Genomic DNA, 16,101 nt, shown 5'->3' on the forward strand with positions numbered 1-16,101 from the left:
CTGCTCTCTCTCTCTTCTTTGTCGTCCTCTGCGGTCGACCTCTGTGTGGTGACGGATTGCCCGTGTCCGCCGCTGCTGTGATCGGTGGCGGTGGCGGTGGCGGGTGCACGTGTGCGCCTTTTTACCTCCTTTTTGCCTTTGGTGCGTATCTCAGCCCCAATCGAACGGCGTTTATAATTTCCCTCTCTCTCTCTCCCCCCCCTCCTCACACACACACACCGCCATCCAGCTACAGCACCTGCTCGTGTGAAAGGTGAGGGGGGAGGGGAGGGGAGGAGAGGAGAATCACTCTCCTGACAACGCCCCGCATGAGGGGAGGGGGAGGGGAGGGCAATCACGCAGCTACCTTGCTCCTCCTCCTCCTCTTTGCTCCTACTGAGACGCCAGGGAATACGACTCTTGTGCGCTACAGAGAACGCACTCGTATCTGTAGGCAGTGATGGTGATACACAGAGGACTGGTGAGACGGCGTGGCTGTGGTTGCCACTCGTCGCGCGAACATCGCCGAAGACCATCCCCTCTTTCGCCGTTCCTTCCTCTCTCCTTCCCATCTTTCCAGGACAACAGCAGGGGCCTCTCACCACAACCATCCGTCTGCCTCTCCCTTTCTTTCTCTCTCTGGGTGGGCATCATAACACTCGCTCTCGCACATGCGCAGACCCGCTGGCTAGCAAGGACGGAATCTGCTCAGAGTCTTTCCCTCAGAGAGACGCTCGACCGCCACACACAAACGCGCCGCACATCAGCCGCAGGATCCCCCAATGCCGCGGTCCGCCACGAACGCTCTCGCTCCCTTCCTCCCTCAGGCACTTCGTGTTTCTTTGCTTTTCAACGCAGCCTCGTCGGGAGTTATTCTTAAATATTGTAATAGGCACCCGCGCTGACAACACCGCCAGTGCTGCCGTCTCCATGCATGTCACTTTCTCTCCTACTCACACCGCCGCTGACGAACACTATGCGAATGGGACCTCCTCGAGCCCATCTTTGCCACCTTCAATGCGCATTGTAGTTGTTGCCGCCGCCGCCGCCGCCGCCGCTGCTGCTGCTGCTGCACTGCTGACAGTGCCTGCCACAAGCGTCACTCAGTACGACGCGGCGGCACATGCTTTGACAAGTAATGGGAATGGTGGTAGCAGCGGGTCACACACCCTCACCAACACTGGCGTAGGTATCGTTGATGTGCTCCTCGTTGTCGCTTGCACGCTGATGCTGGTCACAATTGCGCTATTAATCGTTGTTATTCGCTTACTCAAGCACGTCGCAGTTGCCGCTGCAGCCCTAAGGAGCAGTGCGCCGGACATCCGCCGCAACGACCTTCGTGCTGAAGTGCCCGTGACGTACAGGAGTGTCAGCCTTGACGACGATGAGAACAACAATGCGGCCTTGCACGGCAATAACCGTGACAGTCGTACGCAACGGGTGGAGTACGCTGAGGAGCAGCAGTCTCTGCTGCATCGTGCACGTAGCCGTGGCGGCAGAACTGAACGTCACCACCACCGTTCTACTAGTCCCCGACACCAGGAGACTGGTCAAAACACAATCTTGGGCTTGTTTGACGCGCTCAGCATTCGTCTAGGTCTCTCCCCCACGGCCGCCATTGAGGACGCTACCAGCTGTGGAAAGACAGCGGCACCGCGAAGCCGATCAAGAAGCTATCGAGCGGTGGACTCCGCAGTACCCAGTCTCGGGAGTTGCTCAGCGGCGCGCGGCTCGCCAGAGCTGCAGTGCCATGCTAGTCTTTGCACCGACCCTGACGCATTCGCCACAGTCAAGGACGAGACGGACGCCTTCCGCGCGGCGCCGCAGTCGACTTGGCACAACAGCAGCTCTCTGAACCAGAGCGGTGCGGCGCGCAAGCGTGAGGAAAGTGCTGTCGCACAGGTGCCCCCATCTTCAGAACCCTCGCTGCCGCCAGCCGTAGTAGCAGCTGAAACCTCAAACGAAAGGAAGACGGCAACGCCTGCGGCTGCCAATCACGGCGGCACCTCACCCAGCGACGACGCTCAAATGCCACTCTTTACTGCGACGACTCAGAAGGATATGGCGGTATACAATACCACACGCCACTCGCGCTACCGCCTGCTGCAACGCATAGGCCTGGGCGCCTTCTCCTCTGTCTACCTGGTTCAGCACAAGGACACTGAGAAGAAGTACGCCCTCAAGTACATCCTGTGCAAGGGTGACCGTGAGCGACGAGCGGCGCTGCGCGAGTGCGAGGCGATGAACTGCCTGCAAGGCCACCCGCAGGTGATCCGTTTGGTGGACATGTTTATGAACTACCAATTTCAAAGCGCGCCAACGTCGCCCAGGGCCGCAGACTCCCCTGCCATTCCAGCGACTCTCTCTGGTCGTAGAGAACAGGCCACGGGTGAGCAGAGTTCGCGACCGCGTTCGACCGCCCAACCGCGCGCGCCGGCAGCAATCGCGCCCTCAGTTTCTCCAGCGGCGGCGGCGGCGCAGAGTCTGTGGTCTCGTCCATCATCGTCCGCGGCGCCGTCGCATGGAGAGGCAACAGCGATCACCGCCGTTGCGAATGCACACAGTCGGCACCGGGCACCAGACCCCGCTGCTTCAGCAGGCACAACCACCATGCTGGTCGCGGCGCGACTCAAGGAACTGAGCGACGCCGACATGGCGAAGTCGGCGAGCTTGACTCGCTTTGATGGCGTGGTGGTGACGGCGACACCGCAGGCACCCATTCGCGCGGTGGCGATGGAGAGATCCACTGAACACCACCCCGCAGCGCATGATGAAGAGGAGGATGACAATGTTGATTACAGCCACGTGGATACCGCTGCAGAAGATGAATGCCAGCTGCAGGGGGCACTGAGCTATCGGTATCGCAGCCCGCACAGCACTGCAGCTCGTGGCTACGGCAGCGGGAACGGTGACGAGGATGACGAGGAGCGCCGGTGCGTCATACATGGCGTGCGTCCATCCGTCAAAGGAGCCGCCTATGGTGCCTACATGGCCGACGCTGACCACGCCAGTGACAGGAGAAACGTAGTCAGCACCTTCGGCGACCGCCTAGCAAGTATCGAGGCTAGAGATGGTGAGGAGCTCCCGCAGTTGATTTTCAGCGCCGCTGACCGGGAGCAGCCACAACCACAAGGCAAGCAGTCCATGCGGACGTCCTCCTCGCACGACCGGTGTCCGCTTCACAGCGTGCAGCGCACGAGTCAAAGTGGCAATAATGTGCATCTTCCTGGCGCTGACGCTGCAACGTCGACAACACCGAAGGCCGACTCGTCCTCTTCTGTGTTCGCTGGAAGCGCTCACGTGCTGGCGCCGCCGTACGCCGCTGCCGGTGGGGGTACTCGAGGATGCGGGCGCCCCCCTTTGCAGTCCACTTCTCGTCCATTAAGGGAGGCGTCCCCCACAGCGTCGACGGCTACTCGCACTGCCTCCACCGATGCATCGTTGCCTGCTCGCAGCGAAGCGCATGCCGGCCAGTCCCGCTCGTGCGGTCACGCGACTGGCGCGCCAGGTGCGGTAGTTCACAACGCGAGCGACCCGACCGCCACGATCGATGTTTCGGTTGGCTGCTGCACGGTGGAGGGCATGGCCATCACCGCGACGACGACACACAACCGCCTTCCATCGATGGCATGCAACGCTACTTTAAGCCGAAGCAGCGGCGCCAGTGATGAGCATGGCACACTGGAGTACTGCGACGGTGGCCATGGTATGCGCAGCAGCAGTGGCGGCACGAGAAGAAGTAAAAAAATACAGAGCGCGACCAGAGAGGTGCCAGAGCCAACGTCGCAGTCGAGCCGCGTGTCGCTGGAAGACTGCGACGTTGACGGAGTTGATGATGGCCGCGCCAATGCTCATGTGGGTAGTGAGAGGCGGCGGACAGACCGACGCTGTGATGCCGACGCAGAGGAAACGCGAAGCTGCAAACGCGATGACGCGTGCTCTAGTGCCACCAGCTCCAGCGGTACCCAAGAAGAGCCCATCCAGCCGATCCACCGCATTCTCATGCCACTGCAGTCCCTGGATCAGCCGCCAAATGGATTGACTGGTGCGCCTAGCAGCGGCGACAGTAAAGGTGCTGCGCTGCAGCTGCAGAACCGCACCTGTACGCTAGGTACAGGAAATCTTACAGCGTACAACCTGTACGCCAACCCTCCCACCGCCACTGTCGGAGAAGCACCAGGGGTCGTCAAACCCATGCAAGCCACCGGCAGCGCCGAGATTCCGCTGTCGGTGGCCGCGAACTTGCATGACATGGGCGGGAGCACCGTCAGCACGTTCACTCCACCGCCGCCGCAGCAGCAGCAGCAGCTCCTGCCGTCGCTTGCAGCCTCTTACGCGCTTGCTCGTACGGCTGCCTCATCCGCAGATGTCAGCAGTGCTGCCTCGGGCACACTCACAGCGCAAGCCCCCATCCGGTACAAGGACTTTGTGCCGCCTCACGCCCTCATCACCGCCCCTCCCTCCGCATCACGGACACCGGTGACAGCGATGCGGGGAAACGGCGGTGTAATTGCTAACAGCTCTGTCGAGGTGCAGGAGCACCGGCAGCCGATCAACCGTGGCGGACGCCTCGCTCCGCCGTTATACGGCATCCCTGCAAGGGCAGGCTCAGGAACCACGATCACTGGTACATGTGGCCTGAGGCCAGACCGCCTGGCAGGTGCGTATGGGAACCCCTACCTAGAGCGAGCCAGCGGTGGTGAGCCGGTGCCGCCGCCGCGCACGTCGTACGCCCCAGGTGGCGGGGTGCGCTACAACAGCCTCATCGTGCCCTATGTCGCGGCTCCGACAAAGTCGCAGACCGCAGCGAAGGGGCTTCCGGCTCAGTCTAGCAGCGCCTCTTCACCGCTGATGCTGAGCGCAAGCGGCACCGGTGTCAGTGCCTTCGACGAGCGCAACACGGGTAGAGGACAAGGGTGGCACTCCGAGGTCACTGGAGCGGCCAGCATCTCACAGGACTCATACGCATCCATGTCTGCGTGTCATACCGCATGCCTCGAAGCTCCGCGGCCTCTGCCGAGTGCTGCCCCAGTGGTAGCAACGGTGGTGCGAAGCACGTACGCGCCCCTTCGGCACGGAGACGTAGCGCACCCCACAGCAGCTTCACCTGCCGCGTCTAGCATGACAAGGTCATCTACCGCGACACTCTCACCGCCGTCCACTCCACGACAGCAGCAGCAGCAGCAACTGCCTTCAGCGGCCTACCCTGCCGCTTCGCTCATAGCGAACAGTGGTCGTCTCAGCCTCACTGCGGTCATTCAGGCGCCGCATGGGGGCCAGCAAGGTGAGTGCATGGTCTCCGATGACAGCAAGCCGCGGGTGAACGTGTCGTCGTCTGCAACCGATTCGGCCTTGATGTCAGCGCACGCACCACCACCACCGCCTCCACTACGCAGTCTGGTGAGCCAGGTCAGTAGCGCATACCTTCTTCGGGAGGCTGGCGGCTTGAACGGCGCTGGCGTAGCACCGTCTCGAGTGCGGTACACCAACGCTGGGAGCCCGATCCCGTGGGACGCGTACAACGCGAACACAACCACGGTGAACGCTGCTGCTGCTGTTGCTGTGCTGGCGGGCTTGTCGCCCAAGGTCGATGGGAGGACCCCTACAGTCACCTGTACCGGGGCGGGTGACACGAGCGACAGCAAGAGTTGCACGACCACACGTACAAGCTGCAGTCACATCTCCCTGCAAGATGCCCGCGACACCGGCTATCTGGGCCTCGTGATAGAGTACCATCCTATGGGCGACCTCTGCCGGTACGCGCTGCGCGCCAAGCAGCAACTGGAGATGCGGTGCCACCGTCAGCAGCAGTCCCAGCGGCGGACGCTGGGACGCAGCGGTGTCGTGAGCATGGCCACTCCGCGATCGACGGCCTCGCTAGTAACAGCAACGGTGGACACCAGGACGCGTACAACAGAGCGGAGCTCTACTCTGCAGCCGCAACCCACCGCTAGGAATGCAACCGAGCGCGATGACGGTGGCATGGGGGCGAATGCAGTGGAGCCGATCTCACCGTTCTCCTGTCGCCCATCAGTGCTCACACACGGCGGGACAGCAGCGGCATCGTCCCTCCTCGCTGCGGCTGCAGCTGCCACATGGACGGCGAAGGTGGCCATGAGTCGAACAGACCTCCCCTTGGCGCTTTCGGCAGGAGTCGGCAGCGGCGGCACCAATGGTAACGAGCACCTCGGCGACTTTGATAACCAATCAACAGCTGCTGTAGCAACCGATCCCACAAGTGACAACCCCCTCACTGAGGCGCAGCTGCTCTCCATCGCGTACCAGCTGGCCTCGGTGCTTGACCACATGCATCGGCAGAACCCGCCCATTATCCACCGTGATTTGAAGCCCGAGAATATTCTGATCAAAGGGGAGCTCAGCGACTACCTCGACGTGCCTCTCTCCGCGGCTTTGGCGAGCACCAGCAGTACGCCCTCCTCGCCTGTCCCGCTCACCAACGCTGGAGGAGCATCGTCACAGTACGACACGGGTGAATGCAGTGCCGTGTGCGTTGGTGGAAACAACGATGGCTTGAATAAGTCCTCCGTGTCTCCGCAGTCGCCATCCTTCGCATCCCTGGCAGCAGTCATTGAGGACGCCGCCAACTCTTCATGGTTGCTGCCACCGATCCGAATCACACGCGCGGTGGTGCCGATCGCTCTAATCGATTTTGGCCTTGCAATCATGCAAGACACCCACAGCTGCCCACACAGTGGCCGGGGCGGTGGCACCCGTCCATACATCGCACCAGAGAGCTGGCATGGTGGCACGTGCACAGCGAGTGACGTGTGGAGCCTCGGCTGTGTGCTGTACGCGCTCGCTACGTGCCGCCTCGTTGCCAAGGACGTACGGATCATGTCACAGGAAGCGAAGCAGGATGGCTTTGCCTCGCGCATGCTGAACGACATCATCGAAAAGAAGTACTCGCTGGCGTTTGCCAGCTTCGTCGTATCGCTGCTTGTCGTCGACCCAGCAAAGCGACCGACGGCGGCGCAGGCGGCGCAGTGCTTCTGCATTGTAGACAACGAAATCCGCTTTGACCTCCGTAGTCCGTTCTTCAGTAACGTGCTCGACCTCTAAGCACTACGTGTGTGTGTGTGTGTGTGTGTGGCGACTCGGTGCCGTGGCACCGCCATTTGTGTTCTTCGTTTTTTTCGTTCCTCTTGTCTTTGATGTTGTCAGCGATTTTGTTTGCGCTCGCTGCGATCCTGCACGGCCGCCTTTGGGTCACGCGTGTGCCTCGTTTGGTTCTCCACCACTCCCCACGCACACTCTTTCCCTCTTCGCTCTGGTGTCGATGCGCCCCTCCCCCCTCTCTCTTCCTTCCCTGGGCGGGGGTTTATCTGTAGAGGCGCTGCGTGGGTCACACGCACATGAGGTGCTCATCATGCGGCGGAGGAGGAGAGAAAAGGCACAAAGTAGCGCTGAAACATGCAAACGCAGAGAGCGCCTACCTCCCTGTGCGCCTGTGCCGTGACGGGCACTCTCGCCGTGTCCTCCGCGATCGATATATTGCGGAGGCTTCATCAACCCCACCCCTTCTTCTCTCCCCCTCCTCTCTTCCATCCCACTCTTTGGTGTGCCTTCCTCCCCCCTTCCCCCGCACGGCGCACATGCAAAGAAGATGCAGAACGCCGTAGTGCCCCCCCCCGTTTGTAGAGTAACAAGAGAGAAGAGAAGGGAGAGGAAGAGTAGACAGCAAGAGAGAGAAAGAGCGCGCACTTCTTACGTTGCCGGGGTGTGCGAAGGGGGGCCCGTGGAGGGTGGCAAGAAACACCAACACCACTGCGACACCCTCCTCGTTTTAACATGATGCGCATCGGCGCTGTCCGCTTTGCGCCGCTGCAAGCTTGTCGCCCTCTCCTCTTCTTCTCATGGCTGAGTAGGAGCAGCGAGCACCGCGGCAGCGCTGACGCAACGTGGCGCACGAACGCGAAGGACACCTTCATCAGCGAGGGTGCCATGGGCCTCGGTGGCGGCGATGTGGGTCAGCCCATGGCGAACGGGGCCTCTGAGGCGCTGGACGGCACGGGCAGGAGCACCGCCAGTTATCGACAGGCCGGTATGAACGGCATCGGTGGGCGTGGCGTCGGCCATGGGCAGTCCTTCCAAGTAGGCGGTGGTGCCGCGCCAGGCTCCACCGTGCCAAAGCAGGCGATAGACGACATCTTAATGGAGCGCCCAGCGCACTTGACGGGGCCAAACCGGCGTCCCGTCTCGTACGACCTCGAAATCCACCGCGTCGCCCGCGCGCGTGAGGTGGCACAGAAAGAAGCCTCGCAGCAGCATCTGCGCCACTTTGATGAACAGAACATGCCACGCAATCCCCTCGATCCGAACCGGGAGCGCGCGAGCTGGGAGTTCACGCCAACGCCTGAGCACAAGTCGCTCGTGCTGCTGCTGTATCGCAACGTGTTGAAAGGCTTGATGAACTATAAAAGCGTCCGGCGCCGCAGCATGATCGCCTACGCCCGCATGTGCTTCCGCCGTCGCGCTATGGCGACAGAAAAGCTACTGATTGACGAGTGCATCGAGGAGTGTCGGCGCTCAATCTACGTGTTGGAGAAGCATCACAACTTCACCAAGACGGGCACGTATGAGTTTGACTCGATGACGATCCCCAAGGACACGGGCCAGGATGTAAAGACCTACATGGAGGAGGTGTACGATCCGGAGCAGTCCCGGCTGCAGTTCCAGAACTTCACTGATGTGCAGCCAGGCAAGGAGCACCTGCATCGCCAAGGGCTCGGACCCACGTCGGGGGAGCATCACTGGAAAGATCAAACGTCCTCAGAGGCCTTCAAGGTGGAGATTCGCGACGAGGACAAGGCGCTTCGGCCGCCGCCACCACCAGAGATGGCGAGCTAGTGCAGGCATACACCTCCTTCTCTCAACGAAGCAGGAGAGGGCGAGGAGGTACTCGATTGGTGTCGCACGGTCAGCGATAGCCAGGCGGCGCTGGTGTGGCGTCTGTGACGTGATGGAGACACGCCTTTTCGTTCCCCCAGTGCCTTATCCGGGACGCCGTTAACCGCGGAGGAGGAAAGTGAGTTTAGCTCGTTGACGTGATGCTCCTTCGGCTGCTGCGGATGCTGTTTTGGCCTCACGCAGGCGCATTCATGTTTTCATTCCCGCCCCCTCCCCCCCCCCACACACACACACGCACGCACGCCTCTGCATACGTACGTGGATGAAGAGGTGGGGAAGGGAGGGGGGCGGGGGGTATGTGCGCGCGAGGGCAACGTCCGCTGTTAAAGCTCCTGTCACCCGCGCGTCCCCTCAACTCTGCTTTTCTCTGATTCTGTGTTTTCACTGTCTTGGTTGGCCTTGCGTCTGTGCCTCCCCATACCTCGAGGATGCCAGCAACCTCAGCACGTGATACCGCAGCGCTCAGTACCCCCACTCAGGTCGAGAAGCCATACAGTCCCCCTCTATCCCTGTCACAGGCCGAACCGCTTCTGAGGATGACTGGGCAAAGACACCTATGACGTAGGGAAGTCCGAGCGATGTATCGCTACTGAGGCCGGTGGCCAGGCCCACAGATGGCGCTGCATCGGAGCAATCTGCTCCAGTGCATTAGGTGTGTGGGCCCTAATTCCATATGATGGGCGGCGTGTCAGCGCACAGCTCAAAAATGTCTCGCCCGGCCCTCTCCTTCCCTAAGTGATGTGGGACGCCTGGGGTGTCACCCACCCACTTGGAGATGCACCAGGTGGGGACCGGCATAGTGGGAGCGACTGTGAGGTGACCTGCAGTGCATGCGGTGGTCAGAGTTTGCGGAAGAGGCCGTGCTCACATGACTGAGTCGACGTATTGCTGTAACGCGGGTGTCTAGGGCTTCCTTCGCACCACGCGATGGTGTCTTGGGAAGGCGAGGGGAGAAGAGTTTTGAAGCTCATGTTTCATGCCAGAGAAGGTGCGCTTTGAAAAGAAAATGAAAGCATTCTCTTCCCCTCTCAGTGTTCCATGAAGCCGCTCTTCCGCGGCCCCTCATCGTCTCCAACCACACGCGCACCCGGGCTTACAACGTCAGCGGCGTCTCCTCCAGATCCCCCTTCCACCTCCTCCTCGCGCCTGCGTCGTCACCCACTCTCTCTTCGTTGTTGTGTGCGTGCCACTGAATCACACGGCTGACACCCCAGCTTTGACTTTTCCGTTGCTGACACCATCATCACCAAGTCGTCCTCGCACTCTCTCTCTCACCCCTCTCCTTCAGACCTCGTTTTCCTCCCGCTCTCGCTTCACCAGCGTCTCCAAAGACATCATAGACGAAGCGAAGGCGCCACAAAGCATCACCACAAGCGCATCAACAGGGAGACAGTGCTTGAGGTAACCACGCATACATACATCACATCCACAGCGCCAACCCTGTCTCTCTCTCTTTCTCTTTCTCTTTCTCCCAACGTGTTTCTTCGTCTTTGACCGCGTTGCGGTCTGTCTCTCTCTCTTTCTCTCTCTTAGCGGGTGTGTGTGTGGGTGGGTGTTGCACTTTGTGTCCCCGAAGTCAATGGAAATTTCCTCCCTTCGTCTTTTACCTCCCCCGCTCCCCACTACGCAGCCATTTTGTACGGCAAGATAGGCAACTTCGGCTATTTCTCCCGCTCTGTCCACAAGTCTGTCCTCCCCATTCGCCCCCCCCCCCACCTGTAGGTGCGGCACCGGTAACCGCCACCAGTTCTAGTTTGGCGTGTGGCTATTGGTTTTCTTTACTCTCACTTTGTTCTCTCTCTCTCCCTCTCTCTCTCTCTCTTGTCGCTGCTGAATTCGTAGCCTCTTTGAGCCTGCAGCGTCTCTTCTTCTCCTCGCGGTATGCCTACGCCCCCCCCTCGTCTCTCCCTCTCTCCTCCTCCTTGTCTGTGTGTGTCGTCATCACAGCCCTCTCCGGGTCGGTCTACTTTGACGCCTGGTCCTGCTAGAAGAATTACGGTTGGTGTGCAAAAACATATGCGTGCGTGCGTGCGACTGCCTGCCTGCCTGCCTGCCTCTCTCTCTGTCCTCTCCGCTCTCCAGCGGGGGCACCTCAACTTATTTCAGCTTCATTTTCGTGTGAATTTCGCTGCTTCCGCCCCCTCTCTCCTTTTCGTGTGTTGTTCATCCTTCGTCATTTCTGCAAGCAATGAAAACCCCACTCGACGAGTACCCCAAGTCGGAGGAAGCGGCGCTCCTGTCGCGAGCATCGCACATGCTGGAGTCGCATGAGCAGGTGCCGATGCCACTGAAAGGCCACAGCGACACACACAGCAGCGAGAATGGCTACCAGGTCCCTGCTACCGCGATCAAGGAAGTCGACCAGAGTGACGGCGACAAAACAACCCGGGTGGCTAACTACGGTGGTCCGCGCGGCAACGGCAGTCTGTTTCGCATGAGCGAGGAGGAGTATGCGAAGCTCCAGAAAAAGGAGGCCAAGTACTTTGACCTCGCACAGAAGATCCTGAAGACATGCGGTATCACCATTGGCGGCGAAAAGCCGTACGACATGGTCGTGCACAACCCAATGTTGTTCCGCCGCGTTATCAGGAAGGGTAGTCTTGGCCTCGGTGAGGCGTACATGGAGGGCTGGTGGGACACCCGCGACTTTTATGCCCTGCACGAGCTCTTCAAACGCATCCTGCGGAGTGGGCTCGAGTACTACTTTCCGAATAACGCCAAGGATTTGATCAACATCATCCGCGCTAAGCTATTCAACCCGCAGACCAAGTCGAAGAGTCGCAAGGTGGGCATGCAGCACTACGACATTGGCAATGAATTCTTTCGCAGCATGCTGGGGCTGCGCATGCAGTACAGCTGCGCGTACTGGGAGCAGCATGTCGGCCCCGCCGAGGACCACATGGTCAAGACTGTGTCGACGCTGGACGAGGCGCAGGAGGTGAAGCTGAAGATGATTGGCGAAAAACTGCGCCTGCGTCCGGGGCTGGAGGTGCTCGACTGCGGCTGTGGATGGGGCGCCCTGGCGGCGTACCTGAGCGAGAAGTACAAGGTGAAGGTAACTGGCATTACGATCTCTGAAGAGCAGCGCGAGGGGGCCGCGTATCGAGTGAAGGACGACCTAAATGTTACCATCCTCAAGCGCGACTACCGCGACGTCACCTTCGACCGCAAGTTTGACCGCATCGTGAGTGTTGGCATGTTTGAGCACGTCGGACCCAAGAACTACCACACCTTTTTCAAGCACATGCGCCGCCTACTGCGCGACGACGACCCGGAGGCGGTCTTAGTGCTTCACACCATTGGCAGCAAGACAACCATGAAGAGCGCCGATCAGTGGTACCTCAAGTACATTTTTCCAGGCGGCTGCCTGCCGAGTGTTTCGAACATCGGAAAAAATATCGAGAAGTACTTTGTGATGGAGGACCTGCACAACTTCAGCTTCTTCTACGGGCTGACGCTGCTCGCCTGGCGCGAGAACTTCCTCGCCCACTGGAACAACTCGGCCGAGAGCAAGAAGTGCAATGCAGATGTGTTTTTTCGCATGTTCTACTACTACCTGAGCAGCAGTGCTGGCGCCTTCGAGGCACGTGACCTACAGCTGTGGCAAATTGTTCTGAGCCCGAAGGGAATGCCGGGGTACGCCCGGGTGTACCGGCCGTAAAAGTGGAAATGGACTTGTGGATAAGGAAGTAGACGTAGCGCTGGGGAGGGAGGACACTAGCGAAGTCCGGGTCATTTGCTTGCGGCGATGTCTCCCTCTCCCCACCCCCGACGTGTTCTTGTCGCTGTGCTTCTCCTCCCCTTCTCACCCGTCCTCTGCTATAACTGCGGCATGGGCGTGGTTTCACGCCGGCGTGACTGGGCCTTCCTCCCTCCTTTCTTTTCAGTCATCTCCGCATGTGCCACTAACACAGGCACAGAAAGGCGCAGGTGAGTTTGTTCCCTTCGTTTTTCTCCTCATTTTACCAGTGAAAGAGCTCTGCACGCATCTCTTTCGCTCTTTGGTTGTCTCCTTCCTCCCCCCCTCTCTCTCCCTCTCTCCTCCTCCTCCTCCTTTTTCTGTTCGTTTTTCGCTCCAGTGATTCTGCAAATCAGCGTACTCGAGCATGCAGTCCTCCTCAGTGTCGCTTCTGCTTTGTATGTATAGAGAGAGCGAGAGCGAGGTGGAGTGTGACGCTGCTTCGTCCTGTGCTGATGTTTGGCTACTGCTGTGGTCCTGGTTACGATTTTGTCTTTTATTCTCTTTTTTCCTTCTCGCTTGTGTCAATTGTTGCGGATGGGCGCTTCCTCGCCGAGTGTTGGCGTGGTCGATGGCGGTTCTCCTCTGCCTCTCCTCCTCCCTGGCCGACTCCGTCCGCAATCTCTCTCTCTTCCTCCTCCCCCCCCCACCCTCCCAATCATTTACTCTCTAAGCTGCTCGCCTCCCCCCCCCCCCCGATGCCCAGAAGGGAAGAGCGGAACGGAAGACGGAGAGAGAAGGTGGCTTTTGGTGGGCTTGGACAGAGTGGATGCGTCGCCTTCATTGAGTGTGTGTGTGTGGTCAACTGCGCCTGCCACCCTCTCCTCCCATCTCTCTCTGCTCTCCCGTCTCTCAACAGCACGGGAGAGGCACTTTTGTTGTTGTTGTTTCTTTGCCGTTGTGGTATAGTTTGGCAATCTCGTCTCTGTCGATCTGTCGGTCTGTGTGTGGGGGGCGGGTGTAATCATGTGTGCTTTGCTTATTCGTCTCCGCTGGGCCTCCTCCCCTCTTCCCACGCCTACACACACGTCAATGTTGTTTGGGGCTACTGTCCGGCGCTCGTTCTTCTCCTCGTAATGTCCTTCCCCTCCCATCTCCAGTATTGACATCCGCTATGCGCCTGTCTTCTGCCCCTGTCGCTCACATTCTCATAGTCGAAGGTCCCCTTAAATACAATGCGCAGTGAGCCCACACCACCCAGTACAGGCTTTCCGCTGACGTGTGTGCTCACCACGCCCCCCCCCCCGCCCTCTCCCCCTCTCTTCTCTCTTGTCCCCCGTCCTCGCGCGCTACTCGAGGACGGGGGGAGGGGGAGGGGGAAGGGGAGGGAGCAAACAACAACGAAAAAACAGCGGTCGAATAGCTGCAGAGACGGTCGATACTTTAAGGGAGGGATACAACTGCCACTGCGTTGTGGGTGTGTGTGTGTGTGGGTGAATGCCGTTGTGCCGGTACGGCAGACCGGCCCTTGCGCGCCGCTGTCCCTCCCTTCCTTCCCTGTCTCCCCGGGGCCTCTTCGTATCCACTCAAATCGCTCCACTCCCTCATCACCCTCGCCCGTCCTCCCTCCTCTTCACCACTCTCGTTGTTGTTGTTCTGCACACCTTCTCCCCATCCACGAGCACAAGAGAAAGAAAAGCGAACTCCTTCCACTCGGCCACTCCTACCACAGTCCCACGTAGGCACGCGAGAGACCCCACCCCACCCCACCCCTTCCGCCTCCCCCTCTCCCCTCTCTCTCCCTCTCTCCCCCGCCCCCACTCGGCCACAGCACCCCCCTGTCCTTCCACTCCTAAAAAAAAGGCACCCCATTTTGCGAGCAAACACAAAAGGGGGGAACAATGCAGCGTGAGACCGGCCGCCAGCGTCGTCGCAACGTCGACAGCGGCGAGAGCAGCAGCGAGGATGAGCAGCAGACGACGACCACGACGGTGCAAGATACCGTGGAGATGGCGCCGCCAGTTCGCGTGCGCGCTAAGGCACCTGCCGCGGCTGCGGTGAGCGCGCCGTGCATGAGGCTGCACACCGACCCCACTGCGCCACAGGTGACGGCACCAGCCCCCGTCTTGCCGGAGGCGGCGAACTCGGGGGGTGGCTCGGACGACGATGCCCTCTCCCCGGCCGTGGCTCAGTCAAACGAGCTTGCCGAGGAAATGGAGGCGATCAACTACGACACACTCACCTACGCTGCGCTGCTTGAGATCATGAAGCGCGCGAGCCGCCCGGCCATTGAGGAGATAATGGCGCAGAGGGAACAGCAGGTGGAATCAACAATGCAGCAGCAGCAGAACCAGCGTGTGGAGCGCTTCCTTGACGTTGCGGCGGCCAGCTCGGCTATTGCGCTGACGGATGTGAACGGCAGTAGCGCCGAGGATGAGGCGGTGGAAGGCTACCGCTACAACGCCATGCTGACGCGCCTGTTCGAGGCGCTGAACCGAAACAACGAGGGCAGCGCCATGACGGAGCGCAACCAACTGCCGGTGCCCATCCTGGAGCGCATGGGTAAAAAGAAGACGGTGATCGCCAACTTCGGCCGCATCTGCGATGCCTTTCATCGACCTATGGAGGACGTGAAGGACTTCATCGAGAAGGAGCTCTCCATCCGCGGCAACCTCGATAGCAACAACGCCCTCATCCTCAAGTTTGAGATCCGTAAGCAGACAGACTTTGATCGCGTACTCATCAAGTACCTCGATGAGTACGTCAAGTGTAATTCGTGCCACCGTATTGATACGACGCTCACTAAGGATGGCCGTCGCCTGGAGCTACGCTGTAACGTCTGCACAGCAACGCGCACGGTGACGGCTGCTGGTACAGCCACGTTCAGTGCGCAGATCGAAAAGCGCTCGCGCCAACGCGCCGCCATGATTCTGTGAGTTGTAATCCTATGCTTGGAGAGAAAGAAGAAGGCGGAGGAGAGAGAACGAGAGAGAGAGAGAGACGGACGGACGGACGCGTGGAGTCACGACCCAAAGCAGCTCGCATCTCCCTTTATTTCTCTCACGCCGGCGCAGGCGTGCGCACACGATGGGCAAAGTGCGCCACCACCTGCGTTCGCGGCATCCGTTACTTGCGCGCTGCATATTGAGGTGGTGGGTGGTGCCAGGGCGACGAACTTCAAAGGGAAAAAAAAGAGAGGGAGGGATGTTTCGACCGCCGTCGTCTTCGTTGTTGAAGTGGGGGGAGGGGAGTTGACACACGACGCACTCGCATTGGTGTGAGGCCCCCGCCCCTTCTGTTCCGCCTCCGCCTTTCCGAGTAGCCTCCATGATACGTAGTGTCGTCTGCCTATGAAGAGGGGGGGGTGCCTGCGCGTGCGTGTGGGTGGGTGTGTGCGTGTCGGTGTGAGTGAGCGCGTGAGGAGGAGGAGGAGGAGGAGGAGGGGGTCTCTTTCTTTACTCTTCTGTTTGCCGTTAGTTTTTCTCACAGGCAGTGCCTCCCACACACGCACACGC

General features: G+C 60.0%; 4 protein-coding genes across 4 annotated transcripts, besides 1 other annotated feature; all 4 read left to right on the top strand.

Moving 5' to 3' along the window:
* Positions 1-909: 909 nt before the first annotated feature.
* On the top strand, positions 910-7,059 carry LPMP_080540 (protein kinase, putative; the record flags this gene model as incomplete). Its single annotated transcript, XM_010705883.1, has 1 exon — positions 910-7,059. One exon carries the CDS (start codon positions 910-912, stop codon positions 7,057-7,059), a length of 6,150 nt encoding a protein of 2,049 aa, XP_010704185.1.
* Positions 7,060-7,788: 729 nt separating this feature from the next.
* On the top strand, positions 7,789-8,847 carry LPMP_080550 (hypothetical protein; the record flags this gene model as incomplete). The annotated part of the gene is made up of 1 exon (XM_010705884.1): positions 7,789-8,847. The coding sequence occupies one exon, from the start codon at positions 7,789-7,791 to the stop codon at positions 8,845-8,847; it is 1,059 nt and encodes a 352-aa protein (XP_010704186.1).
* A 497-nt stretch (positions 8,848-9,344) lies between these two features.
* Positions 9,345-9,914: a repeat region.
* A 1,181-nt stretch (positions 9,915-11,095) lies between these two features.
* LPMP_080560 (cyclopropane-fatty-acyl-phospholipid synthase) lies at positions 11,096-12,568 on the top strand (the record flags this gene model as incomplete). The annotated part of the gene is made up of 1 exon (XM_010705885.1): positions 11,096-12,568. The coding sequence occupies one exon, from the start codon at positions 11,096-11,098 to the stop codon at positions 12,566-12,568; it is 1,473 nt and encodes a 490-aa protein (XP_010704187.1).
* A 1,919-nt stretch (positions 12,569-14,487) lies between these two features.
* LPMP_080570 (translation initiation factor-like protein) lies at positions 14,488-15,522 on the top strand (the record flags this gene model as incomplete). Its single annotated transcript, XM_010705886.1, has 1 exon — positions 14,488-15,522. The coding sequence occupies one exon, from the start codon at positions 14,488-14,490 to the stop codon at positions 15,520-15,522; it is 1,035 nt and encodes a 344-aa protein (XP_010704188.1).
* Between the last annotated feature and the right edge of the window lie 579 nt (positions 15,523-16,101).

The sequence above is a fragment of the Leishmania panamensis genome (genome assembly GCF_000755165.1).
Source record: "Leishmania panamensis strain MHOM/PA/94/PSC-1 chromosome 8 sequence".
NCBI lineage: Eukaryota > Euglenozoa > Kinetoplastea > Trypanosomatida > Trypanosomatidae > Leishmania > Leishmania panamensis.